This window comes from Sceloporus occidentalis, unplaced genomic scaffold, assembly GCF_023333645.1.
Source record: "Sceloporus occidentalis isolate IW3139 unplaced genomic scaffold, rSceOcc1.0.p SCAF_2, whole genome shotgun sequence".
NCBI lineage: Eukaryota > Metazoa > Chordata > Lepidosauria > Squamata > Phrynosomatidae > Sceloporus > Sceloporus occidentalis.
The window spans coordinates 145280648-145292609 of NW_028316982.1; the positions used below are offsets into that span (position 1 = coordinate 145280648).

An 11962-nucleotide genomic window follows, 5' to 3' on the forward strand; every position below is an offset into this window, starting at 1 on the left:
GAGACCACCAAGGAATGTCAGGTGCTGTAGGCTATATTGCAGAGGAAGGAACTGGCAAAATCACCTCTGAGTATTCCTTGCCATAAATAGCCCTATAAAATGAATGAGATCACCACCAGTCAACAGACAACCTGAAGGCGCGCACACACACAAGATCAGAAAGGCTATTCATTCTGTATCCATGAATTAAAGATCCCTTGGAGCTCACAATGCCCACCATTTTTAATAGAGGCTGCCCATTGTATTAGTGCACGTTTTAGTGTTTGCGTTTCCCCTCTTTCCAGTCTGTATTGGCAAAGTATGCTTCATTCTCCTTGATGCCATAAGGTACAACAATCATGCTTTATTCCTTTACACCTTCTGTAGAAACACATAAATACAGAACACTTTCCATCACTTTGCTGTAGAAATTCATGTGTATGCCAGTTATCATCAACTGTTTCAGAAAGTGAACCTTCCAAAAAAGTTGAGTAGCTATCCCTCCTGGAGATATGTCCTTCCTGAGAGATGCATCAACACTGTAGAAATAATGCAGCTGGACGCAAGTTTAAGTGCTGAAGTGCCATCCTATGGAATCCTGGGATTTGCAGTTTTTCAAGGTCTCTAGCCTTCTCTGCCAGCGAGCCTCGCAAAACTACAAATCCCATGATTCTGTAGGATAGCGCCATGGCAGTTAAAGCTGGAATAGATGTGCATTAGATGAGAAGTTGACCAAGGCTAGGTTTTTTTTTTGGGGGGGGGTATATTTTTGAAGCTACAAAATGGGTATAAAGAATAATCATCATTAATTTAAGAACTAAAGTTTATGCAATAGCTCCATTTGATGCTAACAGAAAAAATACTACAGAAATGTCAAAGCTTTTGTTTTTCTAAAAACGTTTGGACTAATCCACTGCACCACTGTAAACCATGCTTTAACACTGACTTTTCCCCACAAACCATACTTAAGATTAACAGCTGTGGGGGTGTGACAAGCTGTGGGTGAAACTCAAACAAAAGAAAAGACTTCCAAACTCTTGCTCATAGCCACATCAAATGATAAAATACAGGATAAAATAAAATGACTGCATTCTAAAAGCCGGTTGTTTTTCTTATTATCAATTTAACACTTCACTTGGTTACAGAGAAAATGAGCAAAACAAAGACGGTCACAAATTACTTCCCTCCCCCATAAGATGTACACGTGTGTCTATACATGACGATCATCGGACAGAAAAATGCCCCAAGCATCTCACACTGGATGGTCTGTATTAGGTATTAAACCTGAAATAGCGCATTGATATTGCAACAAGCCAGTCTTCCAGTGGTAGTCATGAGCTCATAATTGCAGGGCTGTCCATTATAATCTCTCAGCCAAGGCTAGTATCAGAACCTTTCTACTGGGAGTAGTCTTTGCCTAAGTTATGCTTTTAAACTCACTTCCTCATTAGGAAGTTTGCCACAGTTTCTAGGCCAAATGCAAAGTGCTGTTTTGATCTTCAAAGGGCTAGATAGCCTGGTTCAAGAATGACTGCAGTGTTCTGCTTTGTGTCTTCAGATCTGCTGAAACACCACTGATCTTCACTGCCAGAAGTATCAACATCATTTGTCAGATCAAGGCTGTTCCCTTCTGTCCAACTCCTTGCAGATACTCAGAGGTTTATGGAAACTTTCCTGTTTGCAGATGGCCGTAGAAATGGTGGTGAGGTGATACATCTGGCCTTGACTTCTCTTCGATTGGGCTGTTTGATATTTTAGTTGCTTTAAAAAGTGATGAGTCAGAATTTGCCATAAATAATTCCTACACCTACTAGTGTACCTTTGAATTCGAGCCTAAATTACTGTGTGAAATACCTATAGCTGTCGGTAGGTAGATTCATTAACATATGCAACCTAAAGGTTACTAAGCAACACCCTCCCACCTAGCAATAGGCAATGAATGGAAATAAAAAATGTTTTCCACTATTTTATTCATTAGATTCAATATTCCTTAGTAGGAGAATGGAATTTTGGCTCCTAAAATATACAAGAAACCATTTTTCATAGATAACATATTAGTTATACAGTATATTACAGTATATAAGTTTAGTTTTAAAACAAAGAGCACTAAATATTTAACAAAAGGTGTAACATTGGTAGTTATATCCCAATATCTCTTAGTTAACTTACCCTGTGTAGCCCATATATCCACATTCTGAGGCCTAGTGGCAGTTCTATCTGCTTCCTACTTCTGCTGTTAAGCAGGACATTCTAGAAATTCAGTCAATAAAAAGTCTTTTTATAGATTGGTTGTGAGTCTTCAGATGTTCTTTCGCATTGGTATTATCTAACAAATCACCAATATCATGTAGGAAATTAGAATGATGATCAACTTCCATGTTTTTTTTCTTAACAAATCCTATTAACTTTCAAAAGAAATACTAAAGGGCTCATTTGATTCAGATCATCTGCTGAGGTGTCATTCAAACCATCTCAAGAACGCTTGCCATTTCCTTGAATTGACTGTAGAAGTTCTAAAACAGAAAGCGGACAAGTGCAGATAAATATTTGCACTAACACCATCAGATATAGCACATTCAAGGATTAGTTTGTACATACAAGTTCAAATTCCGTTCCAGACCATTTTACGCTGTAGCAACATGTGCGCTTCAGTCTTAAATAAAATTTTAATAAAATAATCTTTTTATTTTTATCCCGCTTTTTGCCAAGCAATCAAAGCAGCGTACAACAGACAAAAATACATCCATATATACACAATACCCCCCTTAAAACAAGATTAAACAATATAAAACTAAAACTAACACTTAAAATCCAGACAATAACCATGAACAGAGTTCGATAATTGGGAAGTCTTATTCATGGCCGAGTATTTTATTCCGGGAAGGCCTGCCGGAAGAGAGCAGCTTTAATGGCTTTTTTAAAGCTCTCTAGATTGGTGATTTGATGGATCTCGTCCGGCAGGCCATTCCTTTCCACGTTTCCCATGCAAATTCACCCAGTGTCTGTTTCTGAAACCAGCCATGGTGCACAATTATGTCTGCATTTCATGTTTAGCCCAAACCACTAAAAGTTTATAATTTCATCTCCTCTTACCATTGTTGAAAACTATGGCGGGTTATAGGCCGCCATTTCGGATGTCCTCAGGACGTCCCATTTTAAAAAAGGGGCGTCTCTTCTAGACGCCCCTTTCCCTATCACGGACTCAGTCCGTGACAAATGGCAGCGGCCGTTCCAAACGGCCGCCGCCATGTTTACGTCTTGGACGCATAGCGTCCAGACGGGTCGCGGTGGTTATGATGTCGCGGGTGCGCCATGGGCGCCTCGCAACGTCATAACGGCGCCGCAGGAAGAAGCTCGATTTTGGGCCGCGGTTTGTATGCTGCGACCCCCTCGCGGAGCAAAGAGCAGCGCCGGTCTGTAAAACACCTATGTTTTACACCTAGTCCTAGGCCAGAATACTACTCAGATTTCCCTGTTTTTTAGCTTTCATGTTAATACGGAAGTTCATTCAGCTAGAAGACTGATTCATTTACCAATATGAACTTAATATGCACCATTTAAATTATCTATTACCTGTGAATGTTTTGCTTCTTGTTGTATTAGCTTCACCGATTGGCTACCACAGTAAATAAAGGCTTCAGTCTAATGCTTAGTCCCAACTAGAGTAGACCCACTGAATCAATAAAGTTCACATAAGTGTTCTTACCATTTAGCCATGAATTCAGTTCATCTACTCTACTTGAAAACAGCAATTGGATTTAAGACCAGAGAACCGCTTAATGTTCTACAGTTCATATGTAATAGTGTCAGAATGGGTAACACCCTTTGAAGGATAGCAAGATATATGAAAAATGAGTACCAACCTGAAATTGTGAGACTGTCATTTCAAACGTTTTGCTTGTAATGTGCCCTGAAGCATCTGCCACTTTTACTGCCATGGTAACATATGGTGATTTCAAAGATTTACAGTTGTCAGAACTAACTGCCATTCCCAGTTTCCACTGAAAATCAATAAGCTACAAACAAAAACAAACATTTCAGATGTTTGCTCTGGCAACTGGAATTATTTGGAAATGCCAAATACGAGGCGTTATGTTGAAATTCAACACCAAATTGTGGTTTGGCATTTCATGAATCAGACCTGGGCTCATGGGTCCCTCTGCCTCTTGCATGCTCAGATTCCCTTCTCTATTTTCTGGATCACAGCAATCCAAAAATTGCCAATTCCAATATATGCGTGAACTAAACCAGTGTGACATTTGAAAGGAGGATGGATTTTTGTTTTTAACTAGATTTTACCAAAATGGGACTTCTCAGTAAAATTATTTTAATACTTAAATCACTACATTTCACCCTTTGTAACCTGTGAGAATCTCTTTTATCATTAACTCTCTTGCTGATGAGCCCCTGCGTGCTGCAGATTATTCTAGAATACAGGCTCGGTTTATGTTGGGCACAAGCCAAACCTGCCTGTAAAAATGAATTCTAGACCTGACATTTGTTTGCACTTATACCTGACCAAGGTAAGTCTGTAGAAGAAGACAAAGAACCTTATAACGACCATTACTGCTGAACTTCTAATTCAGTAATCGGTGAGTATGACTATCATTCAATTAGCTACAAAGATGTCCATCCTCTAGTAGAAGAGGAACAAATAGATATTGATAATGATAAATTTCTAAGGAACCTCAAGGTCTCCTGGAGCATGGTTTGTAAGTCACTGTATATTCAGGTGTTCAACATGGGAAATCTCCATTCTTCATATGATTCAGATTTTTTTTCACATGTTCAATATGCCTGATCATTTTATTCCAGCGCTCTAAAGAAATAGGGTAAGTGTAAACCTCTACCAGAAAGAAGTGTTTACCTGTCCGACAGCTACCACATTTTTTGCATCTTCTGCTTCCATGACAGCTCTTCCCTGTTCATTCCATACATGCCGGATAACCTGTACCGCTTGTTTTGGCAGGCTACCAGCTGCGCTTCCTAGTTTGGTGGACAATTCTTCAGGTGACAGTTTGTTTTTTGCTGCTGTGCTATACAAAACAAAAATGGGGGGGGGTGTCAATATAAAAGATCAGTCTTTCAAAGTTATCTTTTGTCAAAAGAAATTAGCACTTAATTTGGTACTTGCTGAAATATTATACTCTAAAGATCTAAATGTTTTATCTTCTCTGCTTCTAAAAGAGGTCAGGACAGCACATCTCGAATTATCCTACTAAATTCTCACAAAGAATATTGTGACAAAGATTGAAGAGAGACATATTAATTTGCCCTCATGTCCAGTCTTTCCAGCTTAGAAAAACCCTTTTACCTTGACATCTGTGTATGTGAAAAATCTCTATTTTTAAATGCTAAACCAATCCTCATTGTTCAACATGAAGAGGCAAATGCATTCTATACCACATCAAACACTTCTATACAAATAGAAGTTGCAAGTAAAGATCAATAATAGGGAGCTTCCTTTTCTGCCCTTTTGCCATTGATTGTGCTACACTGGGAATAAAATAGCAGGCATGCATTTCTTGAGCAACTAAGGCAGCAGGAAGGACTGCCTTTGCTTACCTGAATACAAAAGAAATGGCATTAACTACTTTTGCCAGGTCACTAGCAGTTATTTCAATTCCAGCTGCTTGAAATCTCTAGGAAATAAATACAATTAATAGGGTTTCACCAAAAGACAAATTAAACAGTGCCTAAATCCAACCGTTAATTCCAACTAGAGTAGATTATAAATGAATAAATGAATTTTACATAACTAGTGCCTACCCATTCAGCAACTGAATTATTGAACTTACTATTGTTAAGACTAGCAACTGCAGTTGGAACAATATTGTTTTCATAATACTGCCAGCTGTTCAGTTTACCTGACATAGTTGGATTGTATTTATTGCTGGGATGCGGCACTGCAGATACCAGATAATTTGTTCACACTAAAAGAGAGAGAGAGAGAGAGAAGCAGATTTCACTGGTTAAAAGACAGACAGTAATTATTTGCTAACTGCAAGTTCAACTTGAACATATCTTTTTGTCTGGAAAGCATGTGCTTTTCATACTCATATATTATCAGTGAAAAGATGGCATACAATACCAGAGTTTGTATGTGTCTAGTTCTAGAATTGGTCTAAAAAATTGGCTTCTGAATCAGAAAACCTACATGGTGCTGCACTGTTCCAAGAATAGATAGCTGACAATCAGCTAATTGTCAGCATCATAACAGGAAAACACTGACTAGTCAGCTTTAGAAATCTACTTATGCCTGCACATTGTAGTACATTAATCTGTTTAACCTCTAGCTAATTAATAGACTAATAGCAATCACTGAAGCTGAAAGTTAGGCAAACTAATTTTTAGGCAACTTTGTCACTTTTGTTCCTATAATTAAAAAAATAAACAGAGATTAAGGATGCCCTTTCCTTCTTATTGTAAGCTCTCTCACAAACAGGTATCTCCCAGAATGAGTCCATGGGCCTGTACAGACAGGCCAAAATAAAGCTGCTTCGGGTCACTTTGGCAGTACAGTATGTGGTTTAAATGACACACACATCTTAGGAGGCCAGAAGCTGTACCAAAGCTGTGCTTCACTCCTTAGGACTGGAGTGTGGCTTTGGCACGGTTTCTGGCCTCTTAGCACAATGCATCATTTAAACAGCATACCTCCAAAGTGAACCGAAGCAGCTTTATTTTGGCTTGTCTGTATGGGCTCCATGTTGAAATTTTGTGAAAATTTAATCTGGCAAATGTACAAATTGAAATCAACTGAAATTACTCCAATCAGTCAACAGCTGTAAATATATCTTATAACCACCAAATGAAGTCTTCTGACAAGCAAGCAATCCAACACCTATAAAAGCTTTTTACTTCAAATAAAATATTTTACAAGCCACATAAGTGATTTTTAAATAAAAAAGCATTATCCAAAGAGGCAAAAACTTCAAATTTCAATTCCACTGATTTTCATAAATTACCAATTCATCCATTCTGATTCAATTCATAAAACCATCAGTTCATGTTATGGCACTGGATCTCAAAAAGTGAGGTGGCATCCCTGGTGTGTGTGTGTGTGTGTGTGAGAGAGAGAGAGAGAGAGAGAGAGTTGCTCAAGGGTGGAGCAAGATTTGCAGGCCCTGATCCCAAGCTCTCCTGCTCCTGCTCCTCCTTTTTATGTGTAAAATTTACACATGCATTGATACCGAATTTACTTAAATAAAATTGTTCTAATTTGAGGAATGTTATTTCCTTATAAAATATTAAAACATCAATATACATGAATATGTGAATCAATACTGTGTATGCATACTAAATAAACAAAATATTTTTATTCACATACTACATCAAGGGAGGGGCACCATGTCCACATGTAGCTGTAAAGGAGAGTCCCATGGGTGAAATGTTTTAGTATCACTGTGTCATGGTATTATAACACAACCCATGTACATAGTAGACAAAATAACAAATGAGCAATATAATCCATGTGCAGGTTGAACAATGGGTTTGCAATCTAAAATGGGTACATGAAAAAACAGAAAAAGGGGAAATGGAAGCATGCTAAATTGAAGGAGAATATGAATATGAGTATTTCCGGCTGAAATTGCAGTGAGATACAGGGCCACATAATGGGTCCTGTATGAAATGAGGACAGGAAGCTTGAAGGAGCAAAAGATCATACACTGATTGCTGTCTGGATGAGAAAGCAGAACTTACTGGGGAACAGGTGAAGCAATACTGCAGGGAGAGGGAGACACAGTGAAAAGAAATGAGATTTCAAGATTAATGATGGTGTGTGCCACCAGCAACTTCAATTCAGACCAGAGCATTAACAGCCAGCGCTATTCCTTGAAAGCTGGTATTATATGACTTGTGTAACATTTTCGACTAACTGCAGCTTCCATGCTGCAGTGAAGAGTAGCTCAGTGTTAAGCATATCACAGTAGACTAACCAGAAAGTTACCAGCACATCAACTGTTGTGGCTAGGTAATCCCTTTCCAGGAAAGACCTGTAGCTAATGGACAAGTTGAAACTGGTCCCAGGCGCTCTAAGCCACAGAGTCCATCTGGCCTCCTATGCGAGAGATGGACTTAGGAGTACTTCTAAACCATATACTGTATTCAGGAGAGTGCAGTGCCATCCAGGACAGATAACTTGCCCAATTCCCAGATATGGGAACCAATCGCCCACAGAGCTTCTATCTTACTGGATCCAGAGCGACTCCGTTGATTCTCATCTAGCCGATTACAGCAACCAGACCACCTAACTCCAATGACAAGTAGAGTGGTTAGCAGCCAACCCCCAAACTCTTAATGATCTCACCTAGCAGTACAGTTAGTAAGCAGCATGGATGGCTTTGAATATGGATGACTTCTTGTGACATCCCCCAATAACATTTTCTGGATCTGGAAGTTACACCCAAACAACCCTCTGCCACTTGGACGCTGAATGAGACTGGACTCTGGTGCATTTCCCACAAAGAAATAACTCACTATCAATGGAAGTTGGGAAAATTGTGTCTAACAATGTCATCCAATTCATGTTTACTCATTACATTTATACCCCACGTTTCTTCCAATGAGTTCAAAATGGTATAAGTCAAGTGGTTCCCCCCTTTTCGTTTTAACTTCCCAACAACTCTGTGTGTAACTGGCCCAGAGTCACCCAATGAGTTTCATAACTCAGTGGAAACTAGAACCTACAGTATATACTCAACTGTAAGTCAAAAAATTTGTGCCCAAGAATTGACCCCCAAAACTTGGGTCGAAGTATGCATGGGTCAAGCTGGTAATAGGCTTACCCCTCAAGTCTCTTCAGCAGCCCAGTGCCCTCTGGCTAATACACCTGCCCTCAACTTATACGCAACATCGACTTACAGTTGAGTATATATGGGATATTTCCCATATGAATTGCATACTGGCTCAGATGCGAACCGTGACACTTTTCAGAAGAAAAACATACACGGGATTGCAGCCTAAATCTTAAAGGCAGCCTAAAAAACAGCCTATCAAGCAACATAATCCAATACACCCTTCAAGATGTTTTGGGTTACAACTCTGATTACTTCCCATTGTTGGCGGGTGCAATGGGACTGTTAGTACAAAACAAACGGAGCGCATCAGGTTGGGGAAGGTTGCCTTAAGACAATGTGAGTCCTTGTTTTTCTTTTGACAGGCTAACTTCTAAGAAAAACGACAAAATAACGTAAGACAGATACACAATGAACTCTCGTTTTCTTTTCTTTTTATATGCTACTTACTAGTTCTGCAAACAGATCCTGTGGTATCATTTGGACGGTATCCGTTGTGTTGCCAAAATCTACAAAACAAAGATAGTCACTGCAGGTTCTTGATGATTTTCATATTTTATTACTGTACTTAGCTTTTTTAAAATTGCTGTTACATATACTTTCAGATTACTTAAAAGACAACTATAGAATCAATAAAAGACATTTAATGCAGCAAACGTGATAATTTGTCAAACACTGGAAGCAAGAAAAACAATAAAAACGAGTCGCCTTGCAAGACGTTATGTTCAACAGCGTGTCATAAATTGCAGGTTATCTGTTCCTTGTTCATCGGGGGAAAGGTAGCATCTTTTGCCAGTAATATCATCTTAGCAACAACTAAAATGTTATGATGTAGTAAAAAAGATATCGGTCCTTCATGTTACAGACATAGACAGGAGGTGGAAGGTGGGAAGACAACTAACCTAGAACTGCAGTCGAACTGTTAATTTAGGATTTCAACGGTGTCTCCTTCTTTTGCAAGCCATCAGCCTTGGGGAAGGTTGTGGGGAAGGGAGGCAAGCCTTCAAGTTGTCCGTTGGCTTAAAGTGACCCCATAAACTGTATCTGGGGTTGGCCATGTAGCAAAGTATAGTATCATCCGAAATACACAAAGCAGCGATACCTTTATGGGAACCACCCAAATGCACAAAATACATGACGCAAGCTTTCAAAGCTCCACTCCCAAAGCATAGAGTCGCTCCAAGGGCCAGCAAGCGACAGGGGCCACTCCAGCAACTGATGCCACCAAGCATGAGCTGAAGAAGGGCCTAGTGCTTCTTCATCGGGGAAAGATATCAAAAACCATACAGGAGGGAAAAACGTATGACGATGTTAGTCACAAGCCTGCGCTTGGTCAAGATGTGGCTGTTCTCAGTTTAGGTGTCAATGGAGGGGCATTCACGCAGGCCACCCTCACCTCTTCCTGCCCTGCGGCTAGAGAGAGATCTTGTAGCACCTTTGAGACTCACTGAAAGATAGAAACTGGCCGACTTCAGTCTACTCCCTCAGATGCATTTGGTGGAGGGGAAGCCAGGGACAGACAGATATATCTATGCCACTGGTCTCTGAGGAAATGCATCTGAGGAAGTAGACTGCAGTCTATGAAAGCTCCTGCTGCCAATTTCTTTCTTTCAGTGAGTCTCAAAGGTGCTCAAGATCTCTCTACACACTGATTCCAGAGACTAACATGGCTATACCTTTGAATTCTGTCCCTATGGAAAGCACCACATTTTGCCCTGTGGGTACTTCAGGAAATACTAGATAGATAGATAGATAGATAGATAGATAGATAGATAGATAGATGGTTTTTAATCTGCCTGGTGGAGAGGCCAGTGGCGCTTTGAAAGCTTGCAAGGAGTCTAATGCCTCTCAAACTGGCCCCATAAAGGGATCACGGTTTGGGGGGTCCTGGGTGCCGGAGACCAGAGGTCCTCCCTGGAAAAGAGGACAAGGCACTGCAAAATGTAGGGCCTTCGAGAGAAAAGGAGGACGTTACAAAATCAAAGCTAAGAACACTCCTGGAAATGTAAATTCCTGCTTCTTAGGATGGAAGGCGTCCTGGACAGAAGCTGGAAATGTAGGACATGCCCCAGAAAAGGAGGACCTCTGGTCACCTGGTTATTAATGAGTAATAAGTATTAATTAATCTCTGGCCACCCATTAATTCTACAGGGTTTCCTCAGGCAAGGACTCCTCAGAGGGGCTTTTCCCAGTCCCTGCCTCTGAAACAAGAGGCCCAGAACACACTGCAGCAGAAATACAATCCAGCTTGAGACCTGGCTCAGTGCTAGGGAATCCTGGGAACTGTAGTTTATTGAGGCCCCAGAGCTCCCTGGCAGAGAAGGCTGAGCCTCTCACAAAACTACAGTTCCCAGGATTCCCTGGCACCTGGCCTTTGAGGGCGGCCTCCCACCCAATTACTAGCCAGTGCTGACCCTGCTTAGCTTCCTAGACCAGGCCTCTAATGACTCCTGGGAAGGCTGCAGAAAGAAGAAGGCCAGTCTGAGACGGCTTTGGCTGCCTTGGGCTCACTGCCAGGGAATCCTGGGAACTGTGGTTTTGTGAGGCATCCAGCCTCCTCTGTCAGAGAGAGCTCTGCTGCCACAGTAAACTACAGTTCCCAGGATGCCTAGCGCTGAGCCAGGGCAGTCAAGGCACTGCGGTGCGTTTGGGCTGCTTCCACTCACCCCAACGGTGGCCCAGCATCGCTCCTGCTGCTGCAGCCATGGGCTCCAAAAGCCACGCCCCCTTCAAGCCTCTCCCTCCCGCAGCCAACGACAAGAGGCGCCTGGATTGGTCCTCCGAAGCCACGCCCACTCACTTCGGAACCTTCCCTCTCGTCCAATCAGAAGCCCCGCTTCCCCTTTCCCTCTGCGGTTCCTGATTAGTGGATGTCAGAGCGCTAACCCCGCCCCCTGCTGAGCTGTGATTGGTTGCTTTCGCCTGAGGAGGGGCGGGGAGAATAGAACGTTGTGGGCTGCATCCACACTGGAGAAATAACCCGGTTTGGAAGCGATTTAAGCCTTTGACTCAAGGCTACGGCATTCTGGGAGTTGGAGCACGTTGTGGGGCCCATAGCCTAGAGCCAGTAAAGAGTTAAAGCGCTTCCAAACGGGGTTATTTCTCCAGTGTGGATGCAGGGCCTGAACCCTGTGGAAATGATGCAGTTTGAGGCCACTTCAAGTGCTGCAGCTCCATCCTGTGGA

The 11962-nt window shown here is 41.4% G+C and overlaps 1 protein-coding gene across 3 annotated transcripts; it reads right to left on the reverse strand.

Annotated features, from left to right (window-relative positions):
- Positions 1-1766: 1766 nt before the first annotated feature.
- LOC149319113 (COMM domain-containing protein 6-like) lies at positions 1767-11542 on the reverse strand. 3 transcript variants are annotated; one of them, XM_089511128.1, is made up of 7 exons: positions 11444-11542; positions 9228-9286; positions 5847-5912; positions 5545-5621; positions 4847-5015; positions 3843-3995; positions 1767-2492 (listed from the first exon to the last, which is right to left on the reverse strand). In XM_089511128.1, exons 1-7 carry the CDS (start codon positions 11481-11483, stop codon positions 2442-2444), a joined length of 615 nt encoding a protein of 204 aa, XP_089367254.1. In that variant the 5' UTR covers positions 11484-11542; the 3' UTR covers positions 1767-2441. The 3 variants fall into 3 exon arrangements, with proteins under 3 accessions (XP_089367254.1, XP_089367256.1, XP_089367257.1); XM_089511130.1 differs by lacking the exon at positions 11444-11542 and adding an exon at positions 9680-10407 and having other exon boundaries at positions 1775-2492; XM_089511131.1 differs by lacking the exons at positions 5847-5912; positions 9228-9286; positions 11444-11542 and having other exon boundaries at positions 1775-2492; positions 4847-5010; positions 5545-5577.
- Between the last annotated feature and the right edge of the window lie 420 nt (positions 11543-11962).